The sequence below is a fragment of the Gobius niger genome, assembly GCF_951799975.1.
Source record: "Gobius niger genome assembly, chromosome: 19".
Classification (NCBI taxonomy): Eukaryota; Metazoa; Chordata; class Actinopteri; order Gobiiformes; family Gobiidae; genus Gobius; species Gobius niger.
This window is the reverse complement of record NC_136870.1, coordinates 20,047,208-20,069,692: the sequence shown is the minus strand read 5'-3', so window position 1 is coordinate 20,069,692 and position 22,485 is coordinate 20,047,208. Positions and strand designations below refer to the sequence as shown.

General features: G+C 40.3%; 1 protein-coding gene across 6 annotated transcripts in view; it reads right to left on the bottom strand.

Annotated features, from left to right (window-relative positions):
* Positions 1–22,485, bottom strand: part of kat6b (K(lysine) acetyltransferase 6B) — a 63,631-nt gene that overhangs the window by 14,832 nt on the left and 26,314 nt on the right. For 3 of the 6 annotated variants that reach the window (XM_079577062.1, XM_079577060.1, XM_079577061.1), the window contains exons 4-12: positions 21,376–21,491; positions 19,342–19,423; positions 17,187–17,343; positions 14,835–15,748; positions 9,722–9,843; positions 8,718–8,827; positions 7,937–8,078; positions 6,096–6,257; positions 3,706–3,799 (exon numbers count right to left, since the gene is read on the bottom strand). In XM_079577062.1, the coding sequence (XP_079433188.1) occupies positions 3,706–3,799; positions 6,096–6,257; positions 7,937–8,078; positions 8,718–8,827; positions 9,722–9,843; positions 14,835–15,748; positions 17,187–17,343; positions 19,342–19,423; positions 21,376–21,491 (1,899 nt within the window). The remainder of the gene's footprint in view (positions 1–3,705; positions 3,800–6,095; positions 6,258–7,936; positions 8,079–8,717; positions 8,828–9,721; positions 9,844–14,834; positions 15,749–17,186; positions 17,344–19,341; positions 19,424–21,375; positions 21,492–22,485) is intronic. The other 3 variants (XM_079577065.1, XM_079577063.1, XM_079577064.1) reach the window with 2 other exon arrangements.

Sequence of the window (22,485 nt, the reverse complement as noted above, 5' to 3'; positions counted from 1 at the left end):
TTGATCGTAGGGTATTCAGTGCAGATTTTTCCCCAATAGAAAACAAATAGATCTTTAATTTTAGCATCTGACTGCAACATAATGAAGTAATACAGTAGAGACAGTATTCACACAAAAAAAGACGTCAATCCTCACTAGACCCTGCACTTAGCGGAGATGACAATAACAGACTGTAATTCGTTTTATAAGCCGCCTTGTCAAGGGTCATCCATTACCAGCCCGTGTGAAATTAATTAATGTTTTTTAATGTGCGCCCGCAAACGACGACGCGCCCAAACAAGCAAATCTAATCACCAAACACGGCGCGGCTAATGTTACCGTAATCACCGCGGTATTCACTTAGCCGCGGCGAGGCGACAGCAAACACTTACCGCCGAATATTCAAATAAATTAATTGGGGAAAAGTCATAATTCATTTTGTCGTTTTACAAGTGTATTAGCATTAATAAAGAGGCGACAAAAAGGAGCCGCGACGCAGGCTTTGAATAATGATCTGAAAGGGTGGGTTTCTCACAGCGGAGGCCGTCCTCTCGCTCGGCTTCAGACGAACGCCGCGTAAAGCTCGTTATTCATGTAATTAAACAGAGCGTGCGGTCAACATATGAGAAATTAATGAAGTACATGTCTAAGTAATGATGCCAATGTGCATTCAAGTGTGATCACTAAAGAAATATTTGATTGGAACGTGTTAACCTGAGGACACAGATGAGTCATGTTTGTGAGTTATCTTTTTGTCTTTTCTTCATCGCTTCTCTTCCTTGTTTTTTTGCCACTTTTTAGTCGCTTTTTAATTGTGTTATCGTTGCTTTTCCTGCACGTTTTGGTTGCTCTTTCTTGCTTGAAAATGAAATATTCACTGTATTATTTTTCAACATATCCAATTCAATAGTAGAGTGTAAAATTAGCTGTAGAAAAAAATTCAAATGGAAAATTCATCCTTAATATATTCAATATTTAAAGAATCAAGCCCTTAAATGCAGCAGTAGATATTCTGAGAGTGAAATTCGCAGTGAAAAACTTCACACAGAACATCCTGGACTTCAAGGCCTGAGCAAAGGATCCTGGATGACTGAGAGCTGAGACGCGGGATGTTTCCTATTGGTTTGTGTCTTTAGTGGGCGGGACTTACAGATGTGGAAACAGGCGTTGACGAGTCAAATCTACAAATTTTGATCTGTCCCCCTGCACCGCTTGCTGATGTACCAGAATTTAATTTTAATGCCACTCCCTGTGGAAACTGTATGACCTGCCCTTACACCAAAATCTCTATTCTACTGTGCAAGTCACAGAACAAACATTCAGATGTCATCAATGTTTTAAAATGTTCTATGTTTTACAGTTGTTGTTGTTGTTGTTGTTGTTGTTGTTCAGAGTATCCAGAGTATGTGGCAGTATCCAGCCCATTCCTGTGCGGAGAATTTTAAAAGAATAACCAGAATGCTCATCATAGCCACTAGGGGACATTAAATTTAAAAAAAAGGAAAGAGTTCCACACGTGTCCAGCAGAGGGCACTGACATAATAAGAGCTCTGGATATGAACAACGCATTATATAGCCATGTGGTAAATGGACAGTCTGCCCCAGGGTGGCTGTGGCTTCAATAACAGCTCACCACCACCGAGTGTGGAGTGAATCAATAATGACTATGTAGTACTTTGAGGAACTTGTGACACAGGCTTGTAAAGTGCAATACAAGTGTAAGCTGTTGTTATTAATGAAGCTACAGTTAAGTTGGGGCTTTGACCAAATCACAGCTTATTTTAATTCATTTATTGGAAAAATGTTCTCTATTATTTGCGGCCCACGACCCAAAAGAGGTTGACACCCCTGACCTAAACATTCATGAAAAATAATGGCAGTAGTAGTAATTGTGTTGACTAATTTGGTTTCTAGAATGAGACCAACCCTATGACTAAATCCACTTCAGATATTTCCACCAACTCATGAGCTCAACGATAATGAACAGAGGGCAATTAAACACTTTGTAGTTATTATACAAAGTCTGCTGCTTTAATAGAAGGTCCATGAAGCAGAGCGACATGAAAACCAGTTTAGTAACAGGGATTAGTAATGGACTACACAGGCCATTCATCGAATAGACACAACATTTTAGTTAAAAAGAAAAAATGAATAATAAAAATGTAGTACTTTCCGAAACACAACTTTTTTTCTGTACTTCTTCCACAACGTAACAGTTTTCATCCCCGATGTCGAGCAGAATTTTAATACAGTAGTACCGCTCTCTCTTTCTTTACCTAAGACAAACACTGCTTCTTTTCACAATCCAATAAAACAGAAAATCTTAAGCCAAACAACTTCCCGAGCTACAAAGCCACATTTTCCAATAAAGCCTTGAAGGAGCTCAGTGCTCAGCTGTGTTCAATCGGCCTAATCCCCATCTTTGTTATCAGCCACTCTCAATATCTCCACCCATCTCAGCGGCCCCCGAACTGAAGAGGAAATCAAACTCTCCATTACCGAACTCCCCTCCCTCTCCTCCAGCGCTGCTGTTACCGAGACACTTCGGAATAATGGAGACGTCCGAATGAAAACAACGCATCCACAGAGGAAAAAACAAAAGAGTTGATACAGTATTTTGATTTGAGTGATTCACCTGGGAATCGAGACTTTTAGGTACTTCTATTTCTTCTTCTATTATTCTCGTAAGTCTTGAAGGAAAAACTAGATACGGTCAAAGCTTATCTAAAAGATGAAAACAGCTCCTTAAGATTCTTCTGTTATGTGAATGAAGCTGTGCCCCAGTTATACAGTGATTAGAACAACGGCTTCTACTTTTTTAACAATATTATAATGTTCCTTCATCAATAAGCCAAATGCCCATCTCAGGTCGCCCGTTGCATTATGGGTAATGGAATTTCTTTCGGCTACCAAACAAAATTGATAGTTGGCGTAAAGCAACGAAGGAAACTGCTGGAAAGTTGATGATATAAAGTGTTTTTGTCGTCGCCGTGGAGCTCGTTACAATATTAGCATAAAGTCTATTTTCTATTTCTTTTTCAAATCTTTTTTCATTTTTTATTATTGTGACCACAGAGATCCACGTACACATATAGGCTAGGCCATCTAAATTTACTTTATTTGTATTCAGGTGGGGGTTAAGAGGTTAATGGCAAGAGATCACTAGATTTGATTTCTTGTTCATGAACATATTGACTGTATTGTGTCTATGAACTGCGTCAAAAATGAAATGAAAATTAAATGGTGTTTATAGCTAAAAGTGAACGCTTGTAGCTATTGTTTTACCACATGTCATTCTCACGGTTGTCAGCAGAGGGAGCACTAGGCTAATTTTAAATCCTGACTAGCCTAATCTCTCACTCCTTACTGTCTTTACAAAACATAGACATTATATCAGATTATAAAACACAAGATATCAATGCTGAGGAAACTAAAAACTGCGTATAAGCCACAATTCTGAATAGTATGTCCACTATTCATGCAAATGTAAACTTAAATTGCAAAAATGTATCAATAGACTCACTCAGAAGTGTCTGATTCCAGCAGACTAATGCTGATGGCTTTCACGGTATATAAAGCAATGCTATTTTCGAATCATTTAAACCTTTTGTCATGGCCCACAAAAACACAATTATAAATCCATATCTGGGCTGAATAGCGGCTTTCATCTGGAATCGCTCGCGCAGAGGGACAAAGCGGTGGAAAAAGGCACATTAGGGGACTCACTGAAATCAATGAGGAAGCGTCCGAATCCGCGACGTTGGTGCTGAGGCAGGATCATGATGCAGGACACGTTGTACTTCTGCTGGCAAAGCTTCTCCTGCGGGAAACAGAAACACAGCGGAGGGTCAGAGCGATGCTGCTGCTGCTGCTGCTGCTGAACCGGGCGATTCTCCGGCACCTGCCAGACAGACGCTCAGAGGTGTGTGCACGGACCGCTGGATACCATAATGAATGACCACAGTAAAAATGTAGGTAACGCTTAAAGACGGGGACTAAAGTCGATTTGTCCACAGATCCCAAGGTCAGGGGTTCAAATCCTGGTGCATACTGTCGTTGTGTCCTTGGGCAAGGTGTTTTTCACTATTATGTAACATGTTCAGTGAAGGGCATGAAGCATCGAGTTCTATATGTGCAGTTTTTAGTGGTGCTTTTTGAAATGTTTACATCAGTTTATCAGTTTCTCCCCAACTCAACGACCAATGATTCTTATTCATATTCTTATAAGTAATATAGGTAACAATGTATTATAACTACACCTTATTTAGCCTTAATAAATAAGGTGATTAATGAATGCCACTTCATTAATCATGAACAACTCATTAGTTAAAGGGACTATATAGTGTTTAAAAATGTTAAAACTAAGTATTTTCCTCCCCCTACATGTTCCAGCCATGTCCTAATGTGTAGAATGAGCTCAGACCTGTTCACCACAACTGCCTCTAAAATCCTGCACAGTCAAAAAAACGTGTTAATTCGGGCCCGAAGTGCCGTCATGCACAAGCTTAATATAGAAGCTGCAGTTACACGTAAGACCTGAGGTGGCAGTAGTGAGTATAAAATGACAAACTTGCATCTAGCCCCTTTAAGTGTGACTTAATAACAGCGTCACTACTACATTTAATGCCTGACTCATAATGAATAGTTCTTCACATACTTCACTTAATCATAGTTAAGTAGTTATTAAGTGTTGGTTGCTCACTTTACAGCCTGTGTAGCGCCTCATTTGAAAGCTAAGACCTACAAAACTGATCTAAGATTTTTCCTCATGCTGTCGTCACTTTTTTGTTGCATATTTGTATGGTTTTGTTATTTCATTCCTTTTTGTTGACAATTTTGATGCGTTTTTCAAGAGGCTTTTAAATTTGGGTAAGAGGCTAATTAATGAATCGTTCATGATGAATTAAGTGTTAAAGTAAAGTAGTTTTTAAAAAGTGTGTATAAATCGGTTTGTCCTGTCAGTTTGTGTTGTTCATGTGGTAAATGAAAATAAAACACAAAAATCTTTGAAATAGTGTGAAATCACAACTTAAAGGAACAGGCCACATACTGAAATATGTTCTTACCTGAGCTTAGAGGAGTTGATATGTACCTGTCTGTTCAGTCATGCAAAACGACCAAAGATGTTGTGAGCATTTGGCCTCTCCCAACGTATTCCAATAGCTCCAAACAGGGGTGAAGTTAGAAGCTACCACGCTCTTCCACGGGCACAAAGACCAGACAGGTACGTATCAACTCGTCTAAGCTCAGGTAAGAACATATCTCAGTAAGGAAGAACGGTGGCCTATTCCTTTAAAGCCGCACATTTATTATTTTTATATATATTTTCTATAGTTCAAAAATACTTTGCTGACACCTGATTGACTTTACTGCAGTTATGGGCAAACTTTTTGATACAAGGGCCACAATAGGTTCTTGAACTTGCCATGAGGCCGGTCTGTTTAACGCATTTCAAACAGGTCCGAAATAGTACAAAAAACAACAAAATAGCATCAGTTTTGCCATTTTCTTTCTTTATGTCAGTGAAAATACTGGTGTCATTGACCATTTCTAACAAAAGCATTTTTGCGGGCCGGATGGAAGGGCTAGACGGGCCACATTTTTGCCCTCTGGCCATAGTTTGCCCACTTCTGCTTAAGTGGGAGTGGGACGTCTTTAGCTCGTCTCCATGGCGATGTTGAGTAAAGGCAGCCAAATATGAGATTTAAATAGGATAGTTCCTCATCTAAATCCATTCTTTGATTGCCCTCTGCAAAACCTTTATTATCTATGTCTAGGAGCTGATCATTAGGAGTATGTTTTGTTTTTTCCAGGCAACAGTATAATCCAAAATGAACGCAGTGTAGTGTTTACTTGAACTGTGATTGCATTAAAATGTAAATAAACCTCACGGAAAAGGAAACCTTTTACAGAAAATTGATTGGAATTATGAAAATTACATGCTTCTTTATGAGTCTGAGTTTAAACAAAATTTCAACCAACATGACTGCAATTCCCAGGACAGTAATAAGATATCACATTTTTCCCTGAAACCCTTTCACATTAAAAAATTGTCTTGTCATAATGTGTTTCCATCACAGGCCCGTGCCCTCCGTGACCCTCGGCGTAATCCGTACCTTGGAGAAGTATCCCACCAGATGACAGCCCTTCTCGTCGTTCTGAGTGAGGATATAAAACAGAAACGGCTCCACGTCGTAATACAGGGTTTTGTGGTCCAGGAAAAGTTTGGCCAAAAGGCAGAGGTTTTGGCAGAAGAGTTTACTGACGTTTCCATCGACCTAAAGAGAGAACACAAAGACAGCGTTTCAAGAACTGATCTGGGAGACACAAGGGAGCACTATAAAATGGCCACGCGTGAACTATTCTGTGTGCAAAACGACGAATGATGAATGTTTTTTGGCAGCGGCTGACCTTTTTTTATGTCTAATTTGGAAATACAAATAAGCAGTGGCTAAAAGCTGAAGTCATACTGTATGTGTCTGTCCGATTACTGCCTTTATTGGGATAAAAATAAGTATATGGACTACAGAGTGACTAAATCAGTATTAAACCAGAACAAAGCCAAGTAGAAGAAACCAATGTGAAAGCGGGAATAAACAAGAACTAGACATGGGCTAATCCAGGACTACAAGCTAGGGCGACACCAGAGCCAAACATGGACTAAACCAGGACTAGACAAAGGCTAATGCTCGAGAGTCGGTTCAGGAGAGATGATCTGCTGTGAAAACTTGAAATTTCATGACACAAATTTGGACTAGGGACAGGATATGGTTATGGTTAGGGTTATGTATGTTTTCAGACAAACCAAGTCCTAGATCTATCCACAAATCCACAAATGTCCCTCCAGAGTAAGGCTGGGTACCGTTAAACAACACCAGTTTGGTATCGAAAGAAAAAGGTTGAGGTACGACTGGTATCGAAATGCAATATAAAATCTGAATATTCAAGTTTTGATGCTATTGGTCATCAAAATTTAAAAAGAAAAAAAAAGTGGAGAAAATTGTGGTTGATTTTGGAAAAAATGGAAAAATTGAAGAAAAAAAACCTGGGAAAAATTGGGGAAAAATTGAACTTAAAAAAAGGAAAAAACACTTAGAATTTAAAATTAAAATAAATTAAAAAGAGGGGGAAAATTGAGGAAAAGAGTGGAATAAAAAATAAAAAAAATAAAAACATTTGGGACAAAAAAACTAACATTTTGGGAAAATTGGGCAAAAACCTCATGAATTTAGGAAAATTTTTTGGAGAAAGTGGGGGGGGACCTGAAAAACTTGGAAAGTGTTTTTTTTCTGCCCTTTTGTAGTAAAAGGAAGTTTCTTTGTTGTTTCACCTCGAACAAATCACACAAATGCAAAAGAAATGAAATGGAAGGAAAAGGATTAAATTAACATGATCAATCGGTTTTATGGTTCTATATGACAAATAATTTAGTATAGGTATCGGAAAAGTATCGCTCAAGTATCGGTATTGAAGACCAAGTATCGTTAAAGTACCGGTATCGATGCAGTGGTACCCAGCCCTACAGGCCTAAACTATGTCTAAATTGTGTATAACCTTTTCTAGAATTAACCATTGCTGCACAAAGACAGTGGCAGGACTTTCCAAACACTATCAACAAAATCTCCATCAATCCAATTTTTGATTTCTTGTGAAGTCTTGTGTAGCTGAATCATGTCACTAGTTTGTAGTTCTCCTTGGTACATTTGTGCTGACAGAGAAGGCATTGAACTTTGTGTGAGTTGCTTCATGTGGATGTGCCCAGTAATGACAGAGACACTATCCATAAACTATTTTGACAAGTAAAAGGCAAGAGTTTGTAGAAATCTGGCCTGCGCTCCACCTTAATATTACAGTTTACTGATATCACGCACTTATTAAACACTATTTATATCAGCCTAGACCGGAGATCTCATAAAAGACGCAGTTATTGTTGCAATAAAGCCAAGAAGACCCTCACCTCGAACACAGAGAGATCGTCTTTCCGGTAGATCTCGTTGGCGGGCGGATGGAACCAGCCGCACTTCTCCGTGTGCCGCCGCAGGATGTTTTTGCTTCTCATGTACTTCAGACAGAACTCACACAGATAAAGCTTTTGCAATCTGGAAAAAGACACAAAAGAGAGACAGATTTTTATTATTATCAAGGACTCAAATGACAACGAAATGCTGGTTTTACTCAAGGGTCTGTCCTTGATTGTTTTCATTTACAGAACACAAACAATTGCTCAGTTATTTTATATACCGACTCTTTGTAGGGATCTGTTCATGAGCCCATTTAATAATATTCAGGAAGCAGAGAACCCCAGCCTCCACCAGGGTAATTGTTTTTAGCATTGGTCCGACTTCAAGGTGCACAATAGCTCATAACACAATGCAGACAGAGCGCAGTGGTCTCTTTGTTCCACAATATATACAATTCACTCAACAATGGATACAGTCCCTTTAATGAACCTTTATCTAAGCCTATTCTCTGCAGCCTCTTCTCTCTCTCCAACTTCCTCTTCATTCTTAAATCTTCTTTTTGGTCTTTCTCGAGGAGCTCCTTGCAGCTCTAACCTCAGCATCCTTCTCACCATGGATCCACTCTCCCTCTGTACGTGACTTATCCCTAATCCAATCCGTTCTCATTATAAACAAAGATAACAGCATCTCTGCCCCCTGCCTTTCCCACTATGCCACTGTCTCTAAAACATGCAGAATATATCATTGCGTTAAGTGAAGTGGGTGATTGTTTTTTACCTTGAGTATTCGGGAGGGTAAGGCGACGAGTACCACGTCTGGATTTCGTACTTTCCAAATTCGATGACGGAGGGAAACCGCATGGAGTCAGTGTTGGGAGTGCCGGTTCTCTGTGGAACAAGGTACAAAGATATGCACGATTAAGGCTGGGTACCGTTCAATGAGACCAGTCTGGTATTAAAAAAAAAAGTTTAGGTACTACTGGTATCGAAAAAATGTAAGTATTGAAAGCAGGTACAAAAATGAAATATACAAATCTTTATATTCGAGTTTTAATGTTGTTGGTCATCAAAATTTTAAAGAAAATAAAAAAGTGAAACACAAGAAAAAAGTGGGGTACATTTTGAAAACAAAAACAAAAACAAAAACTTGAATAGAAATGGGAAAAATTGGGGAAAATTTTGGAGGAACATTTTTTAATTTTTTAGGAAATCTGGGAAAAAACATGTCGAAAAATTTGAAAAATAATTTAAAAATTTTGGGAAATTTGGGAAAAGAATGGGAAAAAAACTGTGAATAAATAGATTTTTTTTGAGAAAATTTGGGAAAAAACACATCATTTAAAAATTAGGGTAAATTTGGGGGGGGAAATGAAAAAAATTGGGGAATTTTTGAGAAAATGTGGGAAAAAACACCTCGAAAAATTGGGAAAATAATTTTTAAAAACGGGGGACATTTAGGGAAAACATTTTTTTTTTTTAAACTTAAAAAATGTATTAAAAATGGCGAAAAAAAAAAAAATCATACAAATGATACAAATGCAAAAGAAATTAAATGGAAGGAAAATGAATGTATTAACATAATTAATTGTTTTATGGTTCTATATGACAAATATTTTAGTAGATGTATCGGAAAAAGTATCGTCCAGGTATTGGTATCGAAAATCGAAAATGGTGACGATACCCAGCCCTATACATGATATATATACAAATACTAATACTAATATTGTTAATCGTAAATCATCCCATGCTGACTATCTACCCGCCTACCGCTCGACTACTCACCTGTGCAGCGATCTCCTGTACTCTGGCGAACGTCTCCATGTCCTCCTCGCTCACGTGCTCCCGGGACACGGCCGGCATTTCCGCTCGCGCCTCTTTCTTCACCCGCAGCTCCCCGTTCAGCCCTGTTCGACCACAATGACACATTCCACATGTAACGCAACATTCAAAGCCAAGACGCAGATATTGTTTGTTCGATAATAGAGGTGGGCGATACAGAAAACTATTCCAGGGCATATATTTTCTAAATCATCCTATTAATATTTATGAGAAATGGCCACAAGCCTGTTGGTGTTTGTGCTTGTCAAAAGTGGTTATGAAATCATCTTTTTTTTGACAACTTGCACCGCATTATACATATTTTCATATATATTAGTTGCTCATGTCCCTAGAGGCCATAAGCGCCACTGCAGGTGTCGTAGCATGTTGCAGTTTTTTACTCATTAATTGTCCGTGAGAGTAAATACTACGCTGACAGAAAAGACAAAGGGAGAGAGGGATATTGTAAATCCAATTACACAATGGAGATATTTTTTTTCACTCAAACTTTGCTGTAATTATTGTTTAAGTGGCACTAGCCCGCAGCTAGCTTTGCCCGTTTGCCTGTTAGCTTCTTCTTCGTGATTCTATTAGTGTGTATTGCGCCTCCGGGTCGGAGCAGGGAAAGCTGCGAGTGTGGTTTTCTGGCCAGAGACACCAGGGGGAGAGGAAAGACCCCCCAATCATCCCATTAACACTTGTATTACCCCCAGAGGGACTACGGAAAGGATTTATTAATCACAAAGAAGAAGCTAACAGGCTAACGGGCAAAGCTAACTGCGGGCTAGCGCCACTTAAACAGTATTTGCAGCCAAGTTTGAGTGAAAAAAAATATCTCCATTGTGTAATTGGATGTACAATATCCCTCTCTCTCTTTGTCTTTTCTATCAGCATAGGATTTACTCTTACAGACAATTAATGAGTAAAAAAAACATGCTACGTCACCTGCAGTGGCGCTTTTGGCCTCCAGGGGCATGAGTTACCTAGTCCTGCTTTAAGTAACATACATAATATTCAGGATTTGACATATGTTGTTCTAGTTGAGATTCAGGCCAGTTTTAGTCACATTTTGGACCAAATATAGCATATTTTACAATGTGGTGCTTGACTAACAGAGGCAGGGATGTAAACAGGCTCCGAGTTGGACTAAAGTATGTCTAAACTGGGCGTGAAACATGTCTAAATGAGCCTGTGTGGCACCTGAAGATGCCTAAGAACCACTGCAACCAAAATATCGCCCACCTCTATTCAAATATCCGATATATTTAGTCTATGCAAATGCGATGAGTGTACAGTATGAGCCGGCATCTCAAGAGACTTTGGTAATGTATCATCTTTTGTGAGTTTATGTGAAAATCCCCAACGTGACGAAGTGCAACTAAATCGTTCTAATTGCGTAACTGCTTTGATGCGCTTAGTCATCCTCTGAGACAGCTTCCTCCTGTGTTCAGAGGCGGATGCGGCGGCGAAGAGAGCGGATAAAGCCAATGATCAGCAGCCAGTCATTTCAGTCAAGAAGAATGCATAAATGAAGGCGCTCAAAGATCTAATACTGATAATATAGATACAACTACTTCCTTACAACAATTTGTTCTACTATTGCTACTACAAACTGTTTTATTCAAGGCCTTGCATCTGATTTTTTTCTTGTTGTGGAATTAAATCTGTTTTGTCCTTCACGAATTGTAAAAGCAGACCTTTGTGAAAAAAGACCTTTGTCCGCAGTGCAGTATAAGTATAAAGCCTTTTTAATGATCCTGAACAAGCTGTTTATGTCTGCTAGCCTTGCTGTGATTAATAAGTTTATTCTCTGTGCCTTACATTTCATTGTCTTTGGGAACTGTTTACATTACTGTGAAAGTTTAGAAAATGAACTCATCAATGTGAAGAATTGGGATGGTAGAAAGACTAACAATTTAACCTCTTAACCCCCACCTGAACCGAGCACATTCTCTCCAGTTTGGCTTTACCCACATCTAAAAGCGTTGTGAACAAAGCGTCAAAACAGGATGAAAATACAACCAAAAAGGAACGGAGAAAACACAATAAACAATCGATGAAAATACAATTAAAACTTATGAAAAAGTGACAAAAGAGCAACAAAAACGGGCGACAAAACATGACTAAAGAGTGACGACAATGTGAAGAAAACATGACAAAGATGTGACAAAAATGTGATAAAAACGTGGTGACAGCGCAAAAACAACAAACAAAAAAACAATCTAATTTGTAGGTCTTAGCTTTCAAATGAGGCATTTCTCTGGCCTATAGGCTGTAGGCTCCAGAGGAGAAGTTTTTAGATTTGGGTAAAACTCAACTGGAGAAAATGTGTTGGGTTCAGGCGGGGGTTAAGAGGTTAAACGTTACAAGCTTCCTCTTTCAAATAGATCCGGTACATGGCCTTTCATTCATTTGGTTTATATGAGTGAGTTTTATGACATAATTTACTCATTACACAGTAATATAAGGCCAAAGGTCGATTCAACTGATCTTGCACAGTACTTAGTGCTACTGTGGATACAGACAGTGCTACTATGTCAATACCTGATTGTTACAAAACTAAATGACATTATATCTGTATTATATTATTTTGTATTTAAACCGTATCAATATGAGTTTGTCTATAATATCTATGATATCTGTATTAGTAATACTAAGTAAATAACAGTAAATAACCTGTTACCTGCATTTGCACAGCTATATTTCAGCTTCATGACACTGAAAGTATTTTATCTGCAGTCTTGCTTTTTATTGTCATTAATTATTTTGGATGTTGATGTTTTATGGATTGAATTGAAATCTGTTTTCTTGTGAAGACTTTGAATTGTGCTCTACAAATAAACTAGCCTTGCCTATATTTGGACTGTAATTGTTCACCTCACATCTTTTTTTCATGATTCTGTATACTCAAGAGTTCAGCTATTTTTTTTATATTTGTTTTATTTTTGCATACTCAACTTAATTACAAGTTTATGTTAATGTTGCACAGTTGCACCTTCACTGACAATGGCAATAAAACCTATTCTGATTGAGATACAGCACATTAAGGCTGTAGGTAGATCTGACCAAACCCAGCTCATGATCTGGACATGGGTCTCTCTAGGTGTTGCACAGCTGTTGCCCACTTGCCCCTGTGGCGTTGACTGACATGTGAAATGCAGTGGGCAAAGTGTTCCGACCTTACCTTAACCATTTAATTTCAACCTCTGAGTGAAAGTGACGCTGGATTGACGGCCTGATTTCTCTTGATAATGCCTTTGTCTGTGTGTGTTTATGAAACTGCAGCTGAGCGGTTTAGTCTGTGGTTTGTGCACCGGTGGCTGTAGAGGGTGAAGTGACTGATGAGCTGCTGCAGGAGAGTGGAGACAGTGGGATGGGACGGATAATGCTGTCCCGCCCACAACAACAACAACGACAACGGGGTCAGGGGAAGAGCAGGAGGAGAGGCCATGGACAGGAAAAACCAGTGGAGCGAGAGACCAGGGACAGAAGGAGTCAAGCCCAGGTCCAGGTTGCTGTAACTTTACTACAGCGTTAATAATGTATGAAAAAATATGTGGTCACTTTCAGCCAAAACAGCAGCTGAATATGTTTTAGAGCATCCATTTTGGTATTTTCAATGAACTAAAAATTGTAGAGCTATGTCAAACATTTCCAAGAAATTTAGAATTAGTGCCAGTTTGAATCTAACTAAAGGTTTTAATGATATATAAAGCAGAACTAAGTAACTTGTGCCCCTAGAGGCCATAAGCGCAACTGCAGGTGTTGTAGCAAGTTGCAGTTTTTTTAACTTATTAATTGTTTGAGAGAGTAAATACTACACTGACAGAAAAGACAAAGGGAGAGAGGGATATTGTACTTCCAATTACACAATTGAGATCATTTTTTTCACTCAAACTTGGCTGTAAATACTGTTTAAGTGGCGTTAGCTTTGCCCGTTAGCCTGTTAGCTTCTTCTTCGTGATTCCATTAGTGTGTATTGGGGCTCTGACCCGTAGGCAGCGAAGTTGCAATTGTGGTTTTCTGGCCGGAGACACCAGGGGGAGATGAAAGACCCCCCAATCATCCCATTAACACTTGTATTACCCCCAGAGGGACTAAGGAAAGGATTTATTATGGTAAACAAGTTACTTGGTACTGCTTTAATGCCAGTTTGAATCTAATGTAATGCTTTTTAAGGCCTTGATTTTGCCAAAGATGAGTTTTAATGCTTTAATGCCCTGTGGAGTCCCTGAAAAATACACTACTTTTTTTTATATGATATGGTTTTGGTAATTAACATACATTTAACATATATTTTACAGACAAGGCCAAGAAACCTTTGTTTTTACCCAATATTTCTTTACCCAATTTTACGCGTTCTCCATTTTTGTAGAACAATATGGTCACTAAGTACAGTGCACGCTATATTTTTTATTATTGTTATCCCTAAAGTAGAGCTGATACCAAAAAAACTTTGATGTAGATGTTGTAACCATTATCAGGTCACTTTGTGAAATGTGTGCAACGTACCGGTACTGATAAACTCATCCTCACGAAGAATCACTGTGTTAGGAATAAGTTTGGACCACAACTAACCATTTAAACAGAACGAACTCCCTTTGAAGAGTAGTCCACATAGTTTTCTTGTCTAAGTGTTGACATTATCCTCAGGGGCAAATTGAATTAAACAAACAGAAGAAGAAGAAGTTTTCAATCTCAAAGTGATGATTGACCATAAAATGTAACTCCAATGGTTGTCACTTCCTGTTCCACTATGTTTCCCCTAAAAAGCCACTCTCGCTCCACAGTTTTCCCTGTCTTGTGGTGCGGTATGAGGAGGGGGTTAGTGGGGCCATGCAGTGTGACAGAAGCCAACGAGCGGCGAGAGAAAATGGCAAAGCTACGTGGAAATCCGCAGCCAAGTCAAAAAACGCAACGAAATTGGGTTAGGAAACGAAAAAGAGAGAGATTAGTAAGCTTGGGAGGGGGTAGGGGGGTTAGCTCTAGTAATCTACGGAAAAAAAACAAAAAACAAAAACATAAATAAGAAGCTCAAGAGAGTGAGGACACGCGGTGCAGGGAATTCCTTGCTTACCATGATTATTCTCTGCTTTATCTTGTCCGTCTTTCAAGTCTGCCTTTCCTGGAGACGGCGCCCCCTTGTGCGGGCTCACCCTATACCTCAGCCTGCCTAGGGTCCTGTGCTTTTTGAGAAAGGGGTTACGCTTGAAATGGCTGACCATCTTAAACCCCCTGGGACGCCCTGGCAGCCTGCTCTTGCTGTTGCTGCTGCTGCTATTGCTAAACTCGGCCTTGGGGAGGCGCTGCGGCCCGGCTTTGCCCTCGCCTTGGCTTTTATGGCGTCTGGGCGGCGCGTAGCAAGCGAGCCTCTTTTTCCGGGACTGTCCCTGAGTGGTGAATATATGAGAGAGTCCGTCGAAAAGGCCCTTTAGCTGGCTGCTAGTGCACAGGCTCGTCAGGGAGGGGACGCTCGACTGACTGGAGGAGCTCTGGGGCGAGTTGGCGGACGTGGAGCCGCTGGAGACTTGCACGTTTGGGCTAAGTCCCGGCAGCGACTGGGGCGTTACAGGAAGCAGGGGCGGCGTCGCTATGTGCGGGGTCGAATCTGGGGTTCTCGGGGTTTGTGATTCTGCGGTCAGTGTGGGGGGCGTGGCGGGCGCGGCGTCGAGAGACACGGCTCGCGTGCGCCGCCCCACGGGGGAGGGGGTAAAGAATTTGGTAAGCCCGTCGATTAGCCCTTTGGTTTTCTTGTTTACGGCGAGCGGCGCTGAGGTGGGGGTGAGGGGGGGAGGAGGAGGGGTGGAGGAAGAGGAGGAAGAGGAGGAGGTGGTGATTTCGACTGCACAACGGGGCCCCCTGGTGGTGTCCGTCACAGATGCAGCATGACCAGATGGATTTGTGGAACAGACGGAAATCTGTTTTTGAGCCCTACCCGGTGCCCCCCGGCCTGCCAGTGCCGCCGCGGAGCCAACGCCACTGCTCACGCACCTGCAAAAGAGAGAACACGAGACTCCGTTACAGAAGAGAAGGGTCGACATGATCAACAAGTGCAAGAGGCGATACATTGATCTACACTCCCTGACACACTCGCTGTAGCATTGTTTCAATAAGCTTCTGCAATGTCGAAAGATCCAGTGTTGCATTCATTTTTCATCAGGATCTTGTGTTGGAGATGGGAGAATTTGACCACAGCGCAAAGCCTTCTCCAGCACATCGCAAAGTTTCTCAATGGGGTTAAGATCTGGACTCTATAGCGGCAAATCCATGTGTGAAATTGATCTCTCATGCTTCCTGAACCACTCTTTCACAATTTGAGCCCATTTTGTCAGCTGCTCTCATTCTTTGGGCACATAGTGATGCTGAACCTGGACCTGACCAATTGTAGCAACACCAGATTAGAACAGTTGAATAGATTGCTAGAAAATCGCAATATTAGGTGATGTAATATCCACACAAAATATTGTAAATATTGTAGTTTTTGCTAAGACAGCTTCAAACAAAAGCACATTACTAGTGCCCTTACAGTAATTGTAAGCTGCCATTGAACTAATGATTGAACTGAACTGAGTTTATTTTTGTGTGTCGTTATCCATGTTGTCTATGTGTTTGTCTCTGTACTGTAATGCACCCTCACTCCAACTAAATCTATGACTCATGTGAACTCTTTCACAACCCAGGCTCCTTGACGACATCTTCTGTTGCCACTGAGCATCCGGAGTCAACTGTCTAGCCTCAACCTGTTACAGTAACTACAGACAAAGTCCGGTTTTCCAGTTCCCCTTACTTATTTCCCTTTCAGCCCGGCTTTCTGTTGAAATTGTTTGGTAAAATAGCACAACAATTTTGTTATTGTCGTATACAGTGGGAGGAAAAAGTATGTGAACCCTTTGGAATTTCTTACATTTAAGCCGAAATTGGTTATACATCGTGGTCTGATCTTTATTAAAATCACAATAATGAGTAAACAGTGTCTGCTTCAACTAATACCACCCAAACAATTACATGTTGCCATATATTGATTGGCCATAACATGTTGACACTCACAGGAGAAATTCCAAAGGGTTCACATACTTTTTCCTCTCACAGTATTTGGCCTTTATTTAGAAAAGAAAAACCGCCCTAAGATTCAGAACGCCTTTGTCAGGAGAGAACTGACCCCAGAAGAGAACCTTGTCACCCTTATTTTTTATATTTTAGTTCAAAAGGGAATGCCATTAACACATAATCCACCTAATCCACATAATCCTCATATCTCCCATTGGTAATGAGTCAATTTAACCTAATAATGTTGAGAGTACTCTATTCACAATGAGAGAGGAACCTTTAAAATGCTCCGAGCTGTATTGAAATGGAAATCCTCAAAGTACAAAGCTCATTCTTGTCCCTTTTGCACTGTTTAGTTCATGCCTGAGTTATTGTGACTTACATTCTTTGTTTCAGCTTATTCCTGGGACGCCCCATTGGCTTTGCGTATCGCCTCTTGATCTGGTGGGCTTTCTGGTGCAGCAGCTTCTTGCCGTTCTCCTTGGGCCTGCACACTTGGCAGATCCACGTTCCTGGAGGGCGCCCAAAGACACAAAACACTGTCAAGAACAGGAGAGAAAGAGCAGGAGAAAGAGAGTAGGGAGAGAGGAAGTACATTTCTTTGAAACATTGCCTTTTGACGGGCGCACTGGACGCTTCATAATGACGATCAATTACGCGGCACAAAGCGAAAATCCATAGGAAAAACATGGGCTCGATAGGGAAGACTTGTTTGAGCAAAGCAATGCGGCTTTTATGAATCTGTGGTATGAGCTCAGTCAATGCCATCCTCTGTGTGCGGCCACAGTGTGATGCACAGGCTGTTCTCTAAAGGACGACTAATTACCGTTATTGCAATATTAGCTGACATAAAATCAATATTTCAAGAAGCCACAATCATAACATGCTGCAAAATCACTGAGGTTTTTGCAGAGACAGACATATTTTGTGTACATATTCTGTTGGATGTCAATTGGTTCACGTGAAATCACAACATTCTCAAGAGTTCATAGGTGAAAATTTAGGTGGAGGGCAAGTTTAAAATGCCATGGCATAACTATAGTAACTGTCTTTATGCAGATTTCTAGTCTAGTTTGTTGCTCATTTCTCTGTAATTCATGGGCCAATTCACATGAAACAAAAACTGTCCCGTATAGTCTAATTATTTCCTCATAAAGGCAATGTATTGGCGCCGCCCTCCAACGGACATAGAATTCTCGAACATGAACACAGCCTATTGTCTGTAGTTTCTTACACCGGAAAAATTACCATCTTAAATGAGAAATATGACTTGAATAAAAGTTCATTATGTTGAATTTGAATAGGTTTGAGCTAATCTAAGATGAGATAAAAACAATAATGCTAATGGGACGAGCAGAAATCCCACTTGAAAACAGACAAATTAGCTTTAAAAAATTTCTTTCACTTGAAATGATACAAAATAATCTGAATGCAGAAAAAATGTCCTTGTTCCATTGACAATAATATGTTTTATCTCATCAAAGATCAGACCAAACCTATTCAAACTTTAGATTTAATCTCTTAATTAAAGTCATTTATGTCATTTCATTCATTCATTCATTAAATCTTTATTAAAGTGATAGTCTGGAAGTCTAAATGTTTTACACATTTTTAAAAATGTGCAAAAGCGACCACCTGGTCTTGCATTTTGATGTAAAGTAAGTAATAATATATATGTATATCATTCCTTTCTGCAACCAATCAGAGGCTAGTTTCCTCCCGCGTTGACCAATGAGACGGGCTTTTCCTGTGAACCAGCCTGTCAGGTCCAATCAGTAGGGAGGGGAAGGAGCTTGATCCTAATTTTAAGTAGTAAGTAAGAAAGGCCTTTCTGGTTAAAGAAACTTTCTCTCCTCACTTTGCAAACTTACAGACTATCACTTTAAGGACACAAGTGCAGACACATGATCCATAGTTATATATTTCATCTTATAGATGTAATAATTCTTTTTGCTTAAATTGAGAATATTCATCTTGCTTTAAGCGTTTTTCACTTATTTAGATTTTTTTCCTGATCGGAGCAAGTTGCTTGTTCGGGGGCATTTCTCACTAGTTCTGAGGTCATCTTGCTTGAAATAACAAACTAAAACTGCACTTTTCTTACTTCATTACCAAATAAAGTCACCTGAAATAAAGACAAAATGTATCTGAAGTGTCAGAACAAGTGAAATAATCTAGGTCAAAACCCCAATTATATCTTAACTAGTCAAAACAAATCAATTTGAGACATCTAAACAAATTAACTTTTAGGAGTGCTGGGACTAAAGGTGAAAATTATCTATTGTGGAATTCCAAGACTCATTTAATATTATTATTTACTTCCATTTAAGTCGGTTTTCTTTATTTTTTCTTTTTCTAAATCAATAGAGCATACTGTTTAGAATTGATCACATGCCAAACTATTTTCCCATATCGTGCAGCCCCGATGTAAAGCCCCTGATCTCCAGATAAAAGCAGCTGGTCCAAGAGGGTTTTCAGACACAGCGAGAGGAAGAAAGAGTGAAATGATCAAACAGAACGTGGAGAGGACTCTTCACCTTTTGGCATTCGAGAAAGAGGAGGGTCGCAGCACTCCATGTGGAAACCTCGGTCACACGAGTCGCAGAAGAGCATCTCGTCCTGAAACCATCAACACAAACGGATTAATATAGTGTCAGAATAGCACAGAACACCTACAGTATATAATCTAATCTGAATGTAGCAGTACGTAAAGGACCGGGATCGCATTTTTACTCATGACAAATGAAAAAGATCTGAATGAACACCCCGGCAGCATTTACAACAAACATTTCTAAGCAACTGATGCTTGGCTCCAATGTGCCACAGTCTGAACCAATTATTAAACATCTGTACAGAGATTAGCCTTGTATTATTCACAGGCAAATGGGGGGAGACGGTAGCTCAGTTAGCAGAGTGTTCACCCACAGATCTGAAGGTCGACGCTTCGATCCCAGCCCAGAGACACTTAGCCCCCTCAGTCTTTGGGCCCGCTGGTTTATGAATGAGACTGCGAGTCCCTGGTTTATGAATGAGTGTGAGTGGGTGAGTGGTTTTCTTGATGTGAGGAGGGGGTCATTTCACCATTTAAGCTGATATCAGCCATAACGTGTGGAAACTTGAGCCACTGCTTCATTAATTCAAGAGGGCAGAATGACACACAACATGGCAGAGATTTATAGAAACAAATGAACTAATATTTAGGTCTCTGTTAGCATTCAGTGCATTCTCCCACATGAGAGTCTGCACCACGTTCTTTAACCCCCACCTGAACCAAGCACATTTTCTCAAATTCGACTTTAAACAATTCTAAAGGTTTCTTGAAAAGTGTCAAAATAGCAACAACAAATGAGACGAAAACGAGGATGAAAGTCACAAAAACTAAACAAAAAAGTGCCATGAATCTGCTGAATGTGATGAAAAAGTGACGGAAATGTGACGGAAAAAAAGGGACAAAAATCTGATGAAAAAATGACAAAAATCTGTTGAAAAAGTGACAAAAATGTGACGAAAAAATGACAAAAATGTGACGAAAAAATGACAAAAATGTAACGAAAAAGTGACAAAAATGTGACGAAAAAATGACAAAAATGTGACGAAAAAGTGAAAAAAATGTGACGAAAAAGTAAAAAAAAAATGTGATGAAAAAGTGACGAAAATGTGACGAAAATGTGACGAAAATGTGACGAAAAAATGACAAAAATGTGACGAAAAAGTGACTAAAATGTGACAAAAATGTGACGAAAAAGTGACAAAAATGTGATGAAAAAAAGACAAAAATGTGATGATCCTCTCGATCAGTTTTGTAGGTCTTAGCATTCAAATTAGTTACTCTGGCCTACAGTGTCTAACCTTTCAGATTTGGGTAAAGCTGAACTGGAGAAAATGCACTTGTTGAAAGCGGGGATGAAGATCTTATGTACTTAAATAAACTTGGCTTGATCTGCTGCCCGAGCCTTTCGGTTTCACACGATGTCCTTAAAGTCCGAACTATTAGACTTTCCCAGGAGCTGCCTCTGCCGTCGGCATGACAACAGGAGCCTCGTGAACCATGTTGCGAAAGTTAACTCAACATGTCTCCAAGCTTTACCACCTGCACTGCACAAGATGTCGATTCCTGAACATGACAAAAGGGCATCAGTGCAACTCCCACTTAGCTCTGCCACTCATTTTAATACCCCCGCCTATAAATACATAAAGTACACATGATTATACGTGTTAAAGGGCTTTAATTGCAGCACCTGTTTAAATGTGCCGGAGCAGGCAGCCCTCGAGCTCACATATTCAAATCGGCATGTTGGGAGGAGAGCCTCTCTGATGTGGAGCTTGCTGAATATTGCGCCTGAGAGCTGCGATTTTTTTTTTCTCTCCCCCCCCTCCTCCTCACACACTTTATATGAAAGGAGCGGCGCCGTCTCACACCCCCAGAGGCCCGGAGTCTTTAGGAAAAGTAAACCCGATTGTTCACTGGAGAGGCTTTAGCAACCCAAAACGAGTGGGAAATCCAGAGAGGGCCGCAGACCTCGCAGCCAGCAGCATCGGAGCCGTCGGATGGGGGAAAACATCACACTCACCGCGTTCTTGCCCTGAATCCGACACAAGCTGCACGTTTTGCACTCGATGCACTGCCACCGGAGTCTCTTCACGTTGCATGTTAATTCTGGGGAGAATTTCAGACAAGATGGATGCCCTGAGGAAGAGGAAAACAGTGTTAAAGAGGCTATTATTATAGATTTAAACAAAAAAAAACCTACAAGCCATAAACAGTCCTAGTAGCGCGATCCACGAACCGGAAATTATCTCCCGCCATCGCCGCAAAGTCATAAACAACGGAGCTTTACGTCCACGCGCTTAACGGCGTCTGAGAGCGGGATGATCGAATGTGAGCGGCGGAATAATTACAGATAATTTGACGGTAACGAGGCAGAAACAGCCGCTCGGCGTTTTTCGAAAAGCCGTCACCCGGAGGACCCCACGTGTAAAACAGCTGTGTGCGTCAACCCGCTAATAAAGAACGCCGCGGAGACACTTTAGTCAAATATGAGCTGTAAAAATGTCACTGCCACGGCGAATCCTCGAGGCGTTTAAGGAACACGGTGAACATACGCTGAGAGAGCGCCTGCACCGTTTAAAAATATCTAATTGAAGACGGAGCGGAGTCGAAAAGGCAAAGCGCTCGGCAATTATTGCGACTGTGATGTAGCTCCCGCTCCCTCTTCTGTTGAACTTTACTTCAAATGTTTAGATATTAAAGGGATATTTCAGGATTTTTGACATAGGGCCTCATTTCCTAGTTATCCAGAGTGTTGTTGATTTCTGGAGATATTTTTTTTTGTACTTCATGCAGTTCTTATATTTGAAGATTTTCGTGGCGCTAGGCTAGTGCAAGGCTAGTGCATTTCTATGGTATCAGCTAGCCTGCATTATAAACAGTCTGACCCAAGCACAGTGCACCTGAGGCAAACCACTTATAACGCCAGACTAACCATATAAATGTCTGTGTTGATAGAGTAATTTTAACCATTTTGCATTTAAAATACCTTATATTTGAGCAGCATCAGCCTCGTGTTTGGATAAGCTACGCGGCGGCGGACTGATCTGCTAGAAAATAGTCCCTCAAAATGTGATCATTCATGTGATGCAAGGTCAGTTATATTCCAAAAATTATACTATCAACACAGACA